The sequence below is a fragment of the Callorhinus ursinus genome, unplaced genomic scaffold (genome assembly GCF_003265705.2).
Source record: "Callorhinus ursinus isolate GAN/ISIS: 27379988/994484 unplaced genomic scaffold, GSC_fseal_2.0 scaffold17, whole genome shotgun sequence".
Classification (NCBI taxonomy): domain Eukaryota; kingdom Metazoa; phylum Chordata; class Mammalia; order Carnivora; family Otariidae; genus Callorhinus; species Callorhinus ursinus.
The window spans coordinates 3,123,640-3,141,899 of NW_027397079.1; the positions used below are offsets into that span (position 1 = coordinate 3,123,640).

General features: G+C 38.7%; 1 protein-coding gene across 2 annotated transcripts in view; it reads right to left on the reverse strand.

The window, feature by feature from the left end:
• CSMD1 (CUB and Sushi multiple domains 1) overlaps positions 1–18,260 on the reverse strand; it is a 2,052,675-nt gene that overhangs the window by 170,935 nt on the left and 1,863,480 nt on the right. For both annotated transcript variants that reach the window (XM_073902260.1, XM_073902259.1), the window contains 2 exons: positions 13,521–13,730; positions 3,891–4,079 (listed from right to left, as the gene is read on the reverse strand). In XM_073902260.1, coding sequence (XP_073758361.1) covers positions 3,891–4,079; positions 13,521–13,730 — 399 coding nt within the window. The remainder of the gene's footprint in view (positions 1–3,890; positions 4,080–13,520; positions 13,731–18,260) is intronic.

The following is an 18,260-nucleotide window of genomic DNA, read 5'->3' on the forward strand; positions in this document are numbered from 1 at the left end:
AAGGAGAGTAAAGAAATAGTCTACGGTACTAAACAACCAACACCTACATTTGGCATGGATATTTATGAATTTTAAACTCTTGACTATTAATGTAACCAGGAACTGAATGCCTGATCTCACCGAATATGTGGAGCACTATAGGTGTTTTAGACCTATTTTTTTTTTCCTTCAATTACTCTGGTTTCCTTAAGATGGTTTTAAGTTAGAGAAACATAGTGCACTCTATCTTAGGGACTGTTTGATAATGGAAATATTTAAAATAATTTTTATAACATAAATATTATGTTTATATAAATAACATAAATCATATATAACATAATATTATATAACTACTATAAATATTTATAAATATAAGTAAAAAGAGTTGTAATTTTTGGATGTCATTTTTATTCTAAACTATTGGGAGAGATTATTTTCTGTATTCATCAATCAACTTGTTAAACCTTAATTTTAAAAATTATGTATATAATAACATATTCTTTGGCTGGTTGGATTTCTCCTGTCAATTATGTAATCAAATAGTGTTCTGCTTACAAAAATCTGTCAATCTAAAAGAAGATGCTAACACATTAATTGCAACATATTATCTAATAATTACCTCTATCCACATAGTTCCCCACCACAAATATTACTGCATTTTAAGTTGAGGAACATTAGGGCAGTGCTTAACTTAGTTAAGTTAACAAAGTATATCTACATAAATATTTCAGTGATAAAAGATTAGGTCAACAAAAAATCTAAAAATTTTAAACTGTATTTGTAAGTAGAGATGCATATTTAATTATCAGATTACATTTAGTAAACTAATAAACAAGTCCTTTTAACCTTATTTTAACAATTATAACCCAAATTTTTTAAACTGAGCCTTCTATATAATTATGTTACTGGCAAAAATAATGTCTTGAATTTCTCAAGTCATTTGAGACCTATTTTTTCTTTTTTCTCTTAACAGGTACCATACTTTTAGTCCAGATATTTTTCAGATGAATTTAGAATACACTAACTTTACATAATAAATCCTTATACAATAAACATACTAATACTGTCAGCATGTACACAGAAATTGGTTTAATATATGCTTGTGAAGATTGATGCCTTAAGATTTAGAATTCTTGAACCTTAATTGTCTAAATTGTTCGATTTTTACTAAAGATACCAGAAGTTGTTCAAAGTAGCTATGTTTTTGTTTTTGTTTTTCCCCCAAGTATCTCTGATCTATTCTGATATTCTTCTGAAGTTAACCGGGTTGGACCTTTGAAGATTGCTTTTCAGTAGGTTTGTTCTACACACCAAGAATAACTCTGAACTGAAAAACCATGCTGAATTAATAAAATACATTTCAGGTGAGCATCCTGGATAATCAGCAGAGTTTGCTGGTGTCTTGAGAGGAGCTTAACCATAGTATAAGTGGACACTAATGGACATCTCAACAGCCCACCATTATCAGCAAAGACTTTTTAAAAATATATATATATATCTTTTTGGGAATACAACCTTTCACAGATAAAATAACTTTTGTTATACAATAATACCCTCTGCTTATTTTTTTCTTGAGTTTAATCCAATATGGAAAGGATATTAAACACACATTGGATGGTGCCTAGAAAGTTCATTTTATGATATAATTTTATTTGAATTTTATGTTTTGGTTTTTTATTTTGTCTATGACACTATAGATATGAAGAGAGATATAACGGTAAAAATACTTGTGTAAAAAGAATTTGACCTTGTCTATAGAGAGGTCTAGCCCTCTATTCTGGAGGGGGTGGGAGGGGGTTTAAGGACATACCTGATATGAGTATCTTTGTTTCATGTGGGTGCTGGCCATACCTCATAGTTTTAGGATGGGGCTGACTATGCCAGAAAGACCAGCCATGGAATTTAAGGTGGGGCCTTTGAGTTACAGGATATCAGTTGGTCTGGAAGCTGACATCAACCACCAGGCAATCCATCAAGCAGTTAAACCTACCTAACAGAGCGCCAGTTAAAACCTCTGGGCATTAAGACCCAGTGAACTTCTCAGGTTGGCGATATTCTGGGGATATTGTCGCCCTTTAGTTCTCTGAGAGTGATGCATCCTCCTAGACTGTAACCTAGGCATCTTTTCCCATGATTTTCATGTGTCCTTTCCTTGTTATAAACCACAACCAGAGTGCAATAGCTTAGTGAGTTCTGTGAGTCCTCTTAGTGAATCATCCAACCTCAGGGTGGTTTGGGGGCTATTCTCATACTTTCAGCTGGTGTCTGGAGGAATTTAGCTTCAGTTTGGCCAACTCTGAGTAGTATGAGAGATTATGGTGTAATTATAAAAGGTGGCATCCCCTTTGAGCTACATCACAAACAATATATTTTGTTACTTTCATGCTCACAAAATAATTCTAAGCCAGCAGTTACTTCTATATTTGAAAACAGAGCTTGAAAAAAAGATGAAGCCTTTTTAAATATTTAACTCTACTTTTTAATATCAAGCCAAGGAGTCTCCCATGTGCATATGAATTCAAAGAACTCAGGTGAAAATTACAAATAAGAAAAGGGTTTAATCATGACAATTCAAAGTATCTTATAGATATGCAGATAAATGAATTTTTAAATGGAGAGTAATAAAAAAATGTTTTTTAGGTGTTTTAATAAAAAGCACCAGATATGCTACTGCTATACTTAGTTTTATAAAGTAATTTTAAAAATGCTGTTTTACATGTTATTAAATTTGCATTAGACTAGATTAATTTAATTTTTATTTCCTTTTTTAAGACAAGGAATTAAAAAATACAGCCGAAGTTTTTTTTTTATAGTTTTTTTACAATAATATAGAATGGAAAAATACAGGCGAAAAATATAATTTAAAAAGTCCACCAGTGGTTTGGTTTTGTTTTGTTCTGTTTTTACTTTTTCAGAAGAAATCCAAACACAGCTAGTTGCCTTTCCCTTTTGCCTGGTGGTATATAAATATTTAGCATTTCAAAGGACCACAGAGTTGATAATTTCATTATCTTTTCACTCAAAGGTTGCTGTATTTATAAAGTTCTAATATTAGGGTTACAGGAACTTTTCTGTTTCATATGCTTTCCTCATAAGTACTTGATCTATTAATTTCAATTTGATATTACAAAAATTTCGAAATCATCAAAAAAATCAGGTAGTCATAGAGAAGCTTCAAAGAAGTGATTCCTGCTCAGACTAGGGATATTTGATGAATCCAGATTTCCCTCCATCACCACCTCATTCCCACATCTCCCGAGAAACACTGATCATCATGCATCATTGAACTGCACTACTTTATTTTTTTCCTAAGACCATTTCTACACCCTGTCTTTGTTTACACTATTTTTTCTACCCTGGATATTCCATCTCTGAATAGCAAAATAGTATATATACTTCAAGGCCCACTACAAAAATAAAATCAGTTTGCTAAAATACAAAAGCAATATATGATTATTGTAAAAGTTAAACAATAAAAAAATAAATAAATAAATCCAGGGTAAAATTAATAAGCATCCTTTCCTCCACTAATCCCGTAATTTGGTGGAATGACTGTAATTCTAAATACTACTACCATCATAAAGATTTCCCTGGTCACTTCCCAAGCAAACACCATCCTTCATGCAATTCATCAAAACACTCTGCTTGTGTCTGGTTTGTGTTATACATATTTGTGTTTATTATTTTGTTTTCTTTACAATTTCCTTGAGGGCAAAGCCTATTTATTCATATTTTTAACTTACTGGCATATGATATATTCCTGAAATAATAAGTAGAATGAGTTTAACATAACAGATTCCTAATAAATATCTGTTGAATAAATGAATGGATTTTTTAATATGTCCATTTAATAATTAATGCACTACTATATACATGAAAAATTATATTGTTGCCAAGAACGAGTAGCCTACCGTCACATCTTGGAAAGGGATAATTCCAATTTCTGTTGATCCCGTGCTGACAGGTAAGGACTGGGTGGCCGATTAAAATGTACCCAGGGTAACACTCGAAAGAAATGGATTGTCCCACACTGTAGTCCGAGTTGATCATATAACCATTCTGAAAAGGAGGTGGGTCCGGGCAGTTCTGTAGTTCATAGGCTGAAACAGACAGAATCAAGCTCAACTATAGGAAGTTAAGTTAGTCTGGAATTCAGAAGGCTATGATTACATACAGTTTCTTAAGACCAAAGTTTTCATTAAGTTTTGAAACGTATCTTCTCCAAGTTGCCACTTACCATCCTAAGTAAAACAGTAATTATTAGTAGTAACAGAATTATAACAACTTCCAATTAATAAGTAGCTAACTGTGTGCTTTAGAAGTAGTAAACCACATACCAACAATCTATCTGATGGTGTTTACCCTGGAAGAAAAGTAGATAGTGTGAATTGACTTTTATAAAAAAGTAAAACAAATGATAATAAAATTCTCAATAAAGAATGTCAGGCGAGTGTGGACCTAATTTCCTTCTAATTTAAAAGAGAATTATACTAGCACTCCATTCTAAGTGTTATTGACTAAGAAATAATGTGGTTGTTATGTTTTGATTTTTTTAATTAATTGTTCATTACAAATAAAATTTAAAAAATCCATTCCATTTTCTTATTTAAAAAAAAGTTCTGTAGAAGCACTGCACTAGCAATTACTATCAGTACAATCTTTTTAATAAGATATAGTTTATGCAATAAATCATATTTACATTTTCAATATAATAAAGATACAGCAGTTGGCACACAGTGTCTTTGCAAGTTCCCAAATTGTGAGATAATTTTTTAAATTTTAACAGATGGTTAAACCCTCACTGCAGTTAGCAGATTAAAAAAATCCTTAATTTCACTTCCTTACTTATTTTGATATTTGCAATTGTATGTCTCTGGACAAGAGTCAGATAAACAGCTAAAGAGGGATTGCAAGCAGGAAGCAGAAATCAGAAGATGCATCAATGCAAAGGTTTTTCAGCAGCTTGAGATAATTCCTGGCACTGGCTTCCCCAGGGGGAAGAACCAGGAAGAACCTGGAGGGAGACAAAGACCCCCAGGGGGCCGTGCAGGAACCCCCACCTGCCCCACGCCTGCCCTCTGGTGTCCACTGTACTAGTGCAGGAGGAATGCTGTCTGCTCGACAAGATCGGAGTGGAGATCACATAGCGTGATTCATGCAAGCAGACTTTATAAACTGCAATGTGCTAAACATAAATTTATTCCATTTTATTTGTAGCACACTTGATTATTAGTAGGGAATCACACGCATGATATATGGATACTAAGAGGAAAAACGTTACTGGAGGATTCTTAACTCACTGCTATGATGTAACATTTAGGACTCCGTATGGAGAAAAACTTTCATCTATAAATATCAAAAATTTACCAATAATATAATGAGTTTTCTGGGGCTGCTTTTTGGTGAAGCCACATTATAACATGGAATTTCTAAGACAATGAGAAGGAGAAATGACCTATTTAAGGATTTCTTCCAGATCAATAAGCACCATAATCACAATTATTATTGAAATTCAAAGCTCTAATAACCATTTGCAAAAGAAAAAGTGCTTTTAACTCACAATTTTGGAATTAGCAATCTATCATCAAGACAATAACTGCACAGTCTACAAAGATGTTCTCCAATTTTGTTTTTCTTCATCTTGTAAGTACAGTATTTGACTGTTAAAATCTCCTACAAAGTACCAGACTTCAAGGGAACAAATCTATAGTTGTCTAAAAGAAAAGAGTATTCAAACCTGTATGGAAAAAAATATGTCTTGAAGGAAAATACCTCACGGCCTAGTGGCCTGTTTGTCATTATCAATTGCTTTTATAATATCAACTTCTATTCGAAAACTAGAAGCTTAGAAAACTGCAATGCATATAAAGATAGGGACCGTGAGAACAGAAAGCCAAGGAGAATCAGTGTGTGTGTGTCTCTCTTTCTACTACATATGCATGAACACACACACACACACAGATGCACACACCACACGTGCACAAACCACACACACATGCATGCACACGCACACATACACACGCACACAAGCACCCCATACACGTGCACACACATTCCCTTTCTCTCTCCCCTTATTGTGCCCCTTCCTGGGCCAACCTGGCAAACACACAGCAAGGCTGCCCACCTCTCCCAAGGGCCACCCAACATTGAAATCCTTGCAAACAGCCTTTTCCTGAAATCCAGGGCCAAATGGCTTAGCAAATATCCACAGTGCATGGTATGCCTCCTTGTAATCTTTTTATTTGAGTCTAAATTTACTTTATAGACTGTTCAAAAAAGAACAGAACCCCATACTGTGTTTCAACTATCAACCAATTTCCTTCTTTATTATACTCTTCTAGAATAAAATCAGCAGTTTGTTCTCATTCTTGTTTTGCTTGAAATATAATAAACTCTGTTGGAGAAATGAGTCTTCTAATATTTCACATACAACTGCTAATAAAAACTCATATATATATGTAAATATATATATATATGGAGGGCGGTTTCCATGTGAGAAGAATCAAACAAAACTGTGTTCAACATAGCATCCTCCTCATTGAAAGATTCCATTCCTGTTTCAGTAGTGCCTCTAGGGTATCAACACAAGAATCAGTTATCACAATATGTTATAAACAAGGTAACAGTTGATAGAGATTCCTAATGAATCGTCACGTGAAATAGCATTTAACACACAAACTTACGCATGTTTACTCACAGCCTTGTTACAGGAGGAGAGGTTGCAGATGAATCCATGTCTACACTGAATATGGCTTTGAAGCCTCCCTCAGGTGCTTGACTTCCCTCTCCATGATAAAATCAAGCTGGGGGCCCAGGAGCATTAAGCCACATCTGGTAATCCACAGATTTTCTGAAGTGCACCCGTATATAAACTCCCTGTTTCCCAGATTGGCTGTTATGATGGCTAGAATGGCAGATCTCTCTTGCTTTGTAATAAGGTAATGATCCTGGTTCTCACAGTTAAGTTAGATTATCCACCCCAATGTTCTTTATTGGTTATGCAAACTTCTTGATCCTAATAGCCACCAACGAAGCCAACCTACACTGTTGCTAAGGTTGCAGACAATCCCATGGTTTTTGGGCAGCCCAAAGCCTCGGCTGGGAGATGGTTAGCCAAGTTGCTTGCTCCCAGTTGTGACTGTAATTGTGTCTTGTGCTTTGAGCAACCAAGGAGGAGTCCTCAGTAGACTTTTTTCATGATGACCTTTACATTGTGGAGAAAGTCTGATTTTAATCCAAAGGAACTGTTGGATTCTCAGGCAACACACTACACTGAGAATCCACTTCCTCCCCTGCATCAGAAGCTTGGGAAGGACTGACTAGGGAGCACACAGCAATTCTCAGCTGGGATGTGGGCATCTGAAGGGGCTGTCACCTAGGAGACATAGCTGACATGTACTGTCCAGGTGTGTTTTTGGTGTAGAGGGATGAGTCTCTTAAGGGAGAAGCTGATTGAGATTGTTACCTCTACTTTAGGCCAACCCATAAAAGGAAAAGCAAATCCGTATGGTCTGCAGGGAAAAAGTGGGTCAGCTTATAAAATGGACTACCACCGTCAGTGCTTTCTCTATCTTAAACTAGGATGCCCGAGAGGGATGAGAATTGATACAGCTACTAGTTGTCCACTGTTTTCAACATTTTTATGTGAGATAGTCTTCCATATAAAGAGCTGCCTGTTGAGAACTTGATTCACTTATGCAGATGGGTGAAAAGGATAAAGTAGACCCCCAACCTCGCTCTTCTCATTAACCCATGGTGGCTCAGAATATCATGGTGAAAGCAAAAAGAGCAACTCAGTTTTAGAGGCACATGAATTTCATGCAGAAAAGTGTGGTTGTGTCGATAAGGAACAGTTGGTGTGCTCATACAATCAGCTAGAAGGTATCCTTCTGTTGCTCATTGCACATATAGGCAGTTTGATTGCTTTTGCTCCTAAAGGGGAAAAATCTGTATCTACAAATGAATGCCTCTTTTCTCATAGATTCAATTCACTCAAATTCAACAGTTTTATGATTGAATAAATGAGTAAGAAGATTTAGCTTATCCCTTTAAAAAAATAAATGTGCTTAGTACATAGAGCAAAAGGAAAATGAGAAAGAGTGGATCTTTGAAGAAAGAAGGCATTTTTACTTCCTATAGCTAAAGTAATTAAAATTACCTGTAAGTTCTTTTCTGGCATGACATTATTACATTATAATGTAAGAAAGAGAGACAGAGAGAGGAATACTTAACTTCTCCAAATGTTGACTTACAAAAACCAAAAGGAAAAGAGAGTCACTAAAATACTTAATGGCCCCAAATGTCACAAACATTGTGAAAATCTAAGTACCTATAAGCCCATACCAGTATTATAAAAGTAAAGGAACCCACTGAATTTTATCTTCCATAGGGGAATCATTTGTTTGGATCTAGGAGAATAACTATTATTCACATCTATCAATCCCAAGCACTATGGTATTTAAATTTAAAAATTTAATTTAATAAAAAATTTAAACGTGTTTAAATTATAGGTGTGTAATGTGACCGCCAATGGGATCATGTAGTCATTTTTCTGATATCCATTAAATTTTCCAATATCTAAAGAACTGATAAAGATCTTCATGCTGCCCTTCGTTTTTCAATCTTTGACTTAGAAATAGGGTACACAAGCTCAATTTTATTCAACACGGCTCTTCACCTTCCATTTCTCAAGTTCTGTATAAGTCATTTAACTTCTGGACAGCTACAACCACAGTAACATTTTTGACCTTTATATGGCCATAAATAAATGACAAGGCTTAAGAATAAGGGGTACGACATAGACACCACTGAGAATGACAAGACTTATCTGCATGACTCATGCATCTTCTTATGAGTTATTAATTATAAGCTTAACTTATAAATCTCAAGTAGGACCTAGGAATTTTGATGTGACATACAAGTCAGAACTGTGTCATTTTGCCCATTTATAAATTTTATAAGATGACAAACACTGATGAACTATCTAACTGTCATCCCTGTCAGATATGATACCATTGGAACACCTCAAATTCATGTTCCCAATCTTTTTATTTAATTTACTTTTACAGCTCTCATTTATAGGAAATTACTTGCCTACAATAAAAAATATATTGCTTAGGAATTATTTATTTATTTATTTTTAACTTGGATAAACAGAGTCAGGCATCAAGTAAATAAAACATTTGCTCAGCCAACCAGATGTTCGGCTGATATGAGAATTCACCAAATAAAATGTTTAAAGGCCACACAGACAACAACAATGATCAAAGCTTGCAGGGACTAAAGGAAACTTTTGAAGCCAATGCCTTGCTACTCTGCAAGGGGCCATCACTATGACACTTGAGGGGACTGTCCCTCCATGTGAACAATGACAAAATGTTTGCAGATTCTGACACTGCAAGATAAAGGAAAGCGGATCTATGGATATTTCACAAATTGTATGAAATTTAAATCTAAATATTTAAAATTTAAATTTTAAAAAATATTTTGCCAGCTAACTGCAACAATTTATGACCTCTTATCTAGATAATCCCTATTTAGACTCTGTGTGTGTGTGTGTTTATTTTAGACCATTCTTTTTGGATTTAAGTAATTGATAGCTTTAGAATTGTGTAGATACAGCCTTAATAACCCTACCTGGAAAATATCAAGAGAAATAAAACAAAAAAAAATTGACCTATAGAGGTTAGAGTTATGTAAGATAAAATGTAGTTTCAAAACTATACCAAAGTATAGTTCCAAAACCTCCACGTAAATTCATGGGAATTTGTATTTGATTTTTGGAGGTCACTAAGGAAACAAAAGTTAAATTTTGAATACAGTATTAAAAATATTCAAAATGGAGAAGACTTTTTGAAAGTTCTTGAAATCAACTGAGATAAATCACTTAATTGGCAGCTTATGGAAGAAATGTGATTATGTATATTTTTCTTATTGACTCATACATTAAGATCATGCCAATTGAACAATGGAGGGCACCATATAATAACGAAGTTTAAAATTATGATCATGAATGAAATGTTCATACTTCAACAAAATATACTTCAATAGAAATAGGGAAAGGGTAGAAATCAGATGTATAAAAATAGGAAAGAGAAGCATGGAATTCATAGTAAATACTGTTCAAGTTTTCAATTCAGCTATACAGACAGATAAAGGGGGCATAACAAAGGGAAGGTGTGTCGAGGTGAAATGCACATCTCTCTCTCTCAGACACCTGCAAAAGCCTTCTCACCAGGAAAGGAGAGGGAAAACCCCAACACACACACACACACACACACACACACACACACACACACACACTCATACTCTTTTCTGTGCCCAGAAATGCCTCCATTCCATGACCTTCCCCTACCCTACTGCTTAGATAAGACTCAGGAGCACCTTTGTTTGCCTATGACCTGACGAGACATAAATCTCATTCTTTGTCTCAGAAATGGTTAGCTGAACTGCGTTTTCCCACTGATGGGTCAGAACAAAACGCATGCTAACCCAACACTGGTCTCCCCCTCCACCTGGTCCCAGTCCCTTGGCGCCCCCAGCCTGAGCCAGCAGCCAGTGTCCCCGTGAGCAAGTCGGCCTCCAGGTAAGACCTTCTCTGGCCCACCACCCATCATGGCCTCTCCAGCTTCCCCATACCCAGTGCCCATAGGCTTGTCCCTCATCTGTAGAGAGGAAAATGTCTTTTCCCTAACCCTGGAGACCTGTGCTTGTCTTGTGGTTAGAGTATTGTTCTTTCTATTGAAATAGACCTCTTCTCCCAGGGCAATAAATAATCCTTTCAGATAATGTGTCTCCTTACTAAGTCCAAAGTTGTTTTTTATTTAATTGTAGATACCAGGGCTGCTGATGCCTTGGCCTCTGAAGTAGGGAGAATCAATGTGGTAAGACTTTAAAGAGTCTGACGGTTTTCTAGGAGAAAGATGAGGGTGGTTAGGAGGAAGTGTGTGATATTGACTGAGGGATCTGCCAGGACCCCAGAGATATTGCAGAGCTGGGGCAAGGACAATGGTGGAGGTAATGTTGGCAGCAGAGGGGGCAAGGAGTCGAGACCAGCACCAGGTTTATAGCTGAAGCAACTGGCTAAAATGTGCACTGTTTACTCAGAGAATTGGAGAAGACTGGAAGATGAGCTGACCTGGAAAAGAAAATTATGTGCTCAGTGTTACACACAGGGTTTGAGTGCCGGCGTGATGCCCGGGGTAGGTGCTGCAGCGGGACAGACATCTGGTTCCGGGACTCGCGGAACTTGACTTGGTGAGATTAGCGGCAGGGCTGTCTACTACTCATCGCTGCTGCCATCTTTGAATCCAGGAGTGTTGAGGATGCTCGGGGGAAGTGAATGATGAAAATAGGGGGTCCAACTGAGTATGGGAGGTTGTGAATCCAAAAGCAAAGAAGGAAGCAGCCCTTGGGCCAGTGGGATCAGCCAAAGAGACGGTGCTGTCCCTCAGAGCAGGGGAGTGGGACACTGAACCAGCAGTGGGGACGGCACACAAAGCCACCAAGGAACACAGGACGTGGTGCATGCATGTGGGATTTAGCAACATGGAGGGCTGCTGGAGTGGAGGACGGTGTGGGCACGATGGTGGGTCAAAGGCTAAATAAGAACGGGAAAGACAAGGCAGGAAGAGACATAGAAACTGAGGAAGCTGGTGTGCATAATGCCTCAAAAAATATCTACCAGAAAGTGGAAGCTGAAGAAAGACAGGAGTCAAAGGTATGTTAAAAATTATATGTAAATAGACGTCTGTGGGCCTGTGTGTGCACCTGCATGTGTGTGCACCTCTGTATGTGTGTGCACCCGTATGTGTGTGCACCTGTGTGTGTGCACCTTTGTGTGTGCACCTGTGTGTGAACCTTTGTGTGTGCATGCACCTATGTAAGTGTGTGCACCTGTGTGTCTGTGTGCACCTGTGTGTGTGCGCACCACTGTGTGTGCATCTGTGTGTGCCTGTGAGTGCACCTTTGTGTGTGCATGCACCTATGTATGTGTGCACCTGTGTGTCTCTGTGTGCACCTGTGTGTGCATGCACCTATGTATGTGTGTGCACCCGTGTGTCTCTGTGTGCACCTGTGTGTGTGTGCACCTCTGTGTGTGCCTGTGTGCTCACCTTTGTGTGTGCATGCACCTATGTGTGTGCATCTGTGTGTCTCTGTGTGCACCTGTGTGTGTGCATCTGTGTGTGTACACCTGTATGTCTCTGTGTGCACTTGTGTGTGTGCCCGTGTGTGTACTTGTGCGTCTCTGTGTGCACCTGTGTGTGTGCACCTTTGTGTGTGCCTGCACCCATGTATGTGTGTGCACCTGTGTGTGCACCTCTGTGTGTGCCTGTGTGTGCGCCTCTGTATGTGTGTGCACCTGTGTGTGTGTGCACCTGTGTGCGCACCTTTGTGTGTGCCCGTGTGTGCACCTTTGTGTGTACATGCACCTATGTATGTGTGTGCACCTCTGTGTGTGCGCCTCTGTATGTGTGTGCACCTGTGTCTCGGTGTGCACCTGTGTGTGTGTGTGTGTGTGTGTGTGTTTATCTGTGCGCATCTCTCAAGCAGGAGGTGACACTTTCCTGAGGGGGACGGGGAGGAGGTAGACCTGGAAGAAATGAAGGACACACTACACAGAGAATTCGGCCACACCTGCTGTTGTATTCTTCACTGGTCCAGGCTTTATTCCCCTCTCTTTTTGTCTCCTACCTGGATTTTATATTTTAAGAGACCCCAAATTTGGAAATCTAAATATATATTTTATATGTAAGTAATAACTTAAGTGACAACATCTAAAACTTCAACATAAAATACCATCTCCTTTCACTAAGAAAATATTAAAGCCCTTAATTTCAAAAACAGTCTATGAAATTAAAGAAAGCAAGGATTTAATCATGTTAAAAACAAGAAAGAAAAGCCCTATTGTTGACATTCTCAGCTTCATTTGATTTAATGATATTCAAGAAAGGCCAAATTATTGGGTACGAGAGGAAAATTTTGAACTTTTTCTTATGTCAGAAATGGTTTGATAATGCTGGGTTCAAACTTGTCTTAAAGTCTAATATTTAGATGGTTTAAAAAAAGGTGAAGTTCATGCACTGGATTGTTTTTCTGACGTAATTCGAAATGACTTGAATAATACCTTTAGACATTATTCTGAGCTGAGACAAGGTCCAGGGCAGGAGAGACGCTCCAGGCCCACTGCCACTGTGAGCCGACTCCCCAACCCCACAGTCCAGAAGGGACACGACGGACCCGTGGCTCAGAGGACAGTGACAAGCGGTAAGGGGTGTGATGCTGAGCCGGTGGCTCAGGAGTGTGGTGTCGGCCACGGGAAGGGGTGACCGCTGGGCAGGCGTGAGCGTGAGGCTGAGATGACAGACTGGCTGACCGTGGTCCTTGTTCGTGCCTCTGCTTGCGCACACGGACAGCATGGGCTCTGTGACGAGTCGGAGAACCAGTGGGTCCAGCCGCACAGTTTCCACCAATGAGGGAGGTTTATATTTCAATACAGTCTAAGGGGAAGAGGTATGTCTGGATTTCTGTTGATTCCTTACCTTGGTAAGCTAGTTTAAACCCTTGCCGGTTCTGGGAATGGTCGCTGTAGAAGCGGATGAGCGTTTCGTGTGTTGTGCTGAGCAGGGCGGAAGGGGGGTCTGAGCCACTGAACTGCCCAATCATAGGGCTCGTGTGGTAGGGTCCGTTTTGAATTTCAAGGTAGTCGTGATTAGCTTCGGTAGAAAAATTCAGAAACTGAATATGTGCACCTAGGGAAAAACATGCAAAATTAATGAAAGTGAGTATCAAAATGTGTAAGATCAATGTTTATCAGAAGGGATGAAAACTGTATTAGTCTCCCCACACAAGATTCTCGAGGAAGCAGAACAGCTGGGTCGTTGTGGCAGAGATCACACAGTTCCAGTTACAAGGGACCTTGGTTCAACTGCACCTGTGCCATGCCACCCACTGGCGCCAGGACCTTTGTTCAAGTGACTAATGTCCCTAAAGTCAGCTTCTTGGTCAAATGTGATCACCAGCATTGTATCACAGAAAACATGCATACAATACTTAGAACAATGACTGGCAATCCCGTCTGGCAATGGTTTTGTCCAGCTCTGTTACATTACAGCCATAAACACAAGGTTGTAATTCTGTGTCTAGTCATTCATGAGCTCATTTACAACTTTATCAAGAAAGAAGCCAAAATGTGTCTAAAAAAAAGTGCCATAGCCTTTCAAAGTGGCTTTTAAACGGATAGTCATCCCACCGCACAAGAGATTTGTTAATTTAGCAAGCGATTGTTTCAACTGTGTCATGCACGCAAAGCAAATTATGGATGTTTGCAAGAAAACCGATCCAAAAATCCTACTGTAATTTACACACTTCAATCCAATAGCCTGGCACGGTTCACATACCAAAAGACTGTCCAAATGACCAATGTCACTGGTATCAGATTCATCTTAGAGGATAATTGAGAGGAATTTAGAAGAAATTCCTCTCAATAACTTAGAGGAATATCAAATTTAGAGGAAATCAAAATCAGAATCATTTAGTTATTTGTTACAACCTTGCTGTAACAAATTGTGGCATTTTTGAAGATTTATTTGACTACTGTGACTGAAATATTTTAAGTCACTTAAATAGTTTACAGAGGACTCCAAAGGCATTCACTTTTACATAAATCCATGCAGTTAACTTAGGTTTGTAAAGCCTAAACTGAGAATTCCAATAGCCATGACGGATTATTCTCCTAAGCCATGATAGAAAGTCTTTACTATGCGTTATTCTTCTGCTCTTGATCAGTGAAAGGAGCTTTATTTTTACTTCTCATTATTTTTAACACTTTTATTTTTACTTTTCCATACATATGACACATGCTTGCTAGGTTTGGAAAACTAAAGATAATGCTTACATGGGTTGCCTTCCTTAAGTCTACATGTGGAGAAAAATGAATGCAAAACTATCTACTTAGGTATTGATGGGAAATACAGTTATCACAAGCAGAATTCAGTGAAAAAGGAACAAGAAAAGTTCAAGTAAGGCAGGAAAGAGAAACACACGCCCTCAGGACATTAAACATCACCCCAGAAAACTGATTTTATTGCTGATGGAGAGAACTTTGGGAGGGGGCACCGAAGAGTAAGTGATCGCCCTTTCTGTTCGGGCAGGAGTGTGAGGCCAACCACTGTGCTGGGGCTCCACGTTACCGACCGACATTTTTCTCGCAACTACCCAGCAAAGTTCTTATTAGTATTATATTTGACAGGTGAGAAAGCGAAGGCTCCAGGGTATTCAGCGTTATGTCCAGTGCAGCACCGGACAAGCAGACTTAGATTTACACCCAAGTCTGGCTGACAAAGCACTCACTTTCCTGGTTTAGCAAATGTGCTGGACAAGAGCTAACAATCTCAGGATGCCAGAAATATTTCAGCTCTTATTGGAGAAGATTGTTGGTACTAAACCTGTTCAACTTTGACTGTGAGGGGGAGAAAGGAAAGAACAGAATGTGGGAAACCTTAGGGGGTGCCCAGCTGGCTCAGCTGGAAGAGTGTGCAACTCTTGATCTCAGAGTCATGAGTTCAAGCCCTACCTTGGGTGTAGAGATGACTGAAAAAAAATAAACTTAAAAAATAATAAAAGAACATGGGAAACTTGAGGAAGGGGTCAAGGAAGCGAGAAGTGGGAGAAAAACCTGGTCTGAGGGAAAACAGAATTATGGCAATTATGATTTTAAGAGAAAAATTATCATTTTAAGCATGATAAAGTATCCAGCCACATATCAAACCTCCTAATACACATCAGGAAATGGAACAGAATAGAGCCCAGTGCTAATCTGGTTTAAAATGGAATTATTCAGCTATCTGAATTTCAGTGACTTGTGTCCAGTTTGACATCATGAAGCCAAAATGAAGGGATTGATATAAGCATAACTTAGCTATCCTTTTATTATCTCACAAAATGCTGAAAAAATGTGTTATTACAAGAAAATCAATCTGCACTTCCATTTGGTGGAATTTACACAGCACATTATCGTTGTGCTCATCTGATTATCATTCACACTGAAAATTAAGTGTCAGTAAAAGTCACCTGTACAAAGCATTTTTGACATTGGATTTGACAAAACTTTAAATAGTAATGTGACCATGACTTCTGAGTTAAACCCTCGTTTTTTAGTTGATAGACCTTGTGAATATGAATGCTCTATTTAGCATCTTCTGTGCATAATGAACTCCCGACAAAGGAGTTCACAGTTTTAGAACTGAGTGAATATTCTGAAGCATTCTTTATAGCTTCCCTACATATGTCCTAGATGGCCAAAGACATGGTCATTTTGGACAGCATGGCATTCAAAGTTGGTGCAGTGGTTTTTAAATACGAAAAGCAATGATAAAGCAAAAACAAACAAACAAAAATGGTTGCATTTCTGCTGACTGTGACTAGAAAATTCGAGAAAACAGAGACAGACATTCTGTGTTGATTAGGCTTGTGCCAAAGCAACACAAAACAGCAACCCAAATCTGTGAAAAGGAAAGAAAATGGTATAAACACCATCAGAGAATTTGGTGTAGGAACTAAAAGCAGAGAACAGCGAAATAACACCTGCTCTGTATCAGGCATTGACATTATTTCAAAACAGCCCTATGAGAATCATGCTATATGATATTTAATTAATTAATCTATTTATTTATTATTTTTAAAGATTTTATTTATTTATTAGAGACAGAGCACACGTGAGAGAGAGCAACAGAGAGAGAGAGAGAGAGCGCAGGAGCAAGGGCAGAGGGAGAGGGAGAAGCAGACTCCCTGCTGAATGGGGACCTGGACATGGGGCTCGATGCCAGGACCCTGGGATCATAACCTGAGCTGAAGGCAGATGCTTCACCAACTGAGCCACCCAGGTGCCCCAGTGATATTTAATTTAAAGATAAGGAAATGAGGTTCAAAAACATTGTGATAACTTGTGCAAATTCATAGCACTGGTGACCGATAGCGCTAAGCTTTCTACTCAACCCAGAGCCCCCAGACAGGAGCACGCAGGACACTTGCTGTCCACCCGTCTGCTCCAAACCCCTCCATCACTTGGAAAGCCTAGTTCTCTCCCTGAGATGGGACGCAAGAAATAGTTGTCACTGGAACGAGTAACTAGCAATGCGAGACAAAGGTAGTTTCCACATATTGCCAAAGCCACTATTCATTTAGCCTGTTTAATTAAACTATTGACTAATCAGATTATTTGACTAAGCTGGTAGCTGCTTAACTAATGTATCGGATAATCTATCAAGCAGTCCCATGAAATCCAGTTGTATGGAAAGATTCAAAACACCCTGATAAAATCCTCCATGAACGAAAGACCTCAAAAAAGGCAACGATGCCATGTTCATAAGTGTATTATTCAGGAAGCTGGAGGAACTGAACTCATCTGTGTTTACCAGTACAGTAGTCACTAATGCCCCGAGCAACCAAAACCTACACCTGAAGATCAAGAACACAGGAATGCATGTGCAGATTCCCAAGGTAGCATTTGAAGAAATGAGGAAACTGTAAAAATATTGAAATGGAATTTATTTTTAAGAAAACTCTGGATCCCCTTTCCCTGTCTGGCCAGCAGTGCTGAGACACAGCATGGCGACCAGCCACAGGAATTTCACTGTAACAACTTGACCCCTACCACTGATTCTTGGACACAGCCAAAGCTGAGAACCACTGGGCTAAGCAATCATTTTCCTTGGTGTTTAGTGTTTCAAGGTTAAGTATATATTCGAAATCATCTGATCTTTTCTTTGTGTCTTATATAAGCAAGTTCCCCACGGTGCCCATTTCTTGATGAACTTTCCAGAGATACTACAACATACATTGTTTAAAATGGTTTCCCAAACCTCAGATACAGAAAGGGTTGTTAGGAGACCCCCCCTCCATAGATGCACACCACACACACACGCACACACACACGCACACACACACACACGGGCAGGAGACTAGGACAGGTACAGATGGTGAGCAGTGATAGCAATGTGCCCAATGAGTATGTTCACTGGGAAGAGCCAGGTAACTCTATCGCACTTTTTAATGTAAAATACCCATCACATAATGCCTTGAAGGAGGAAATCCCTTCCACCTTGCTTACCAAGATCATCCTAACAGCTAAAATTTTCCAGGTAAAACATCTGTTGTGACATCTGTAGAATCATATCTTCCAATCTCCCTACCTATCCCACTGGGAAAACAGAAGCCCTGTCCTGGGTGGTGATGACAGGAGATATTCCAGAATCACCCCAAGGTTTGGTGCTAATAGGATA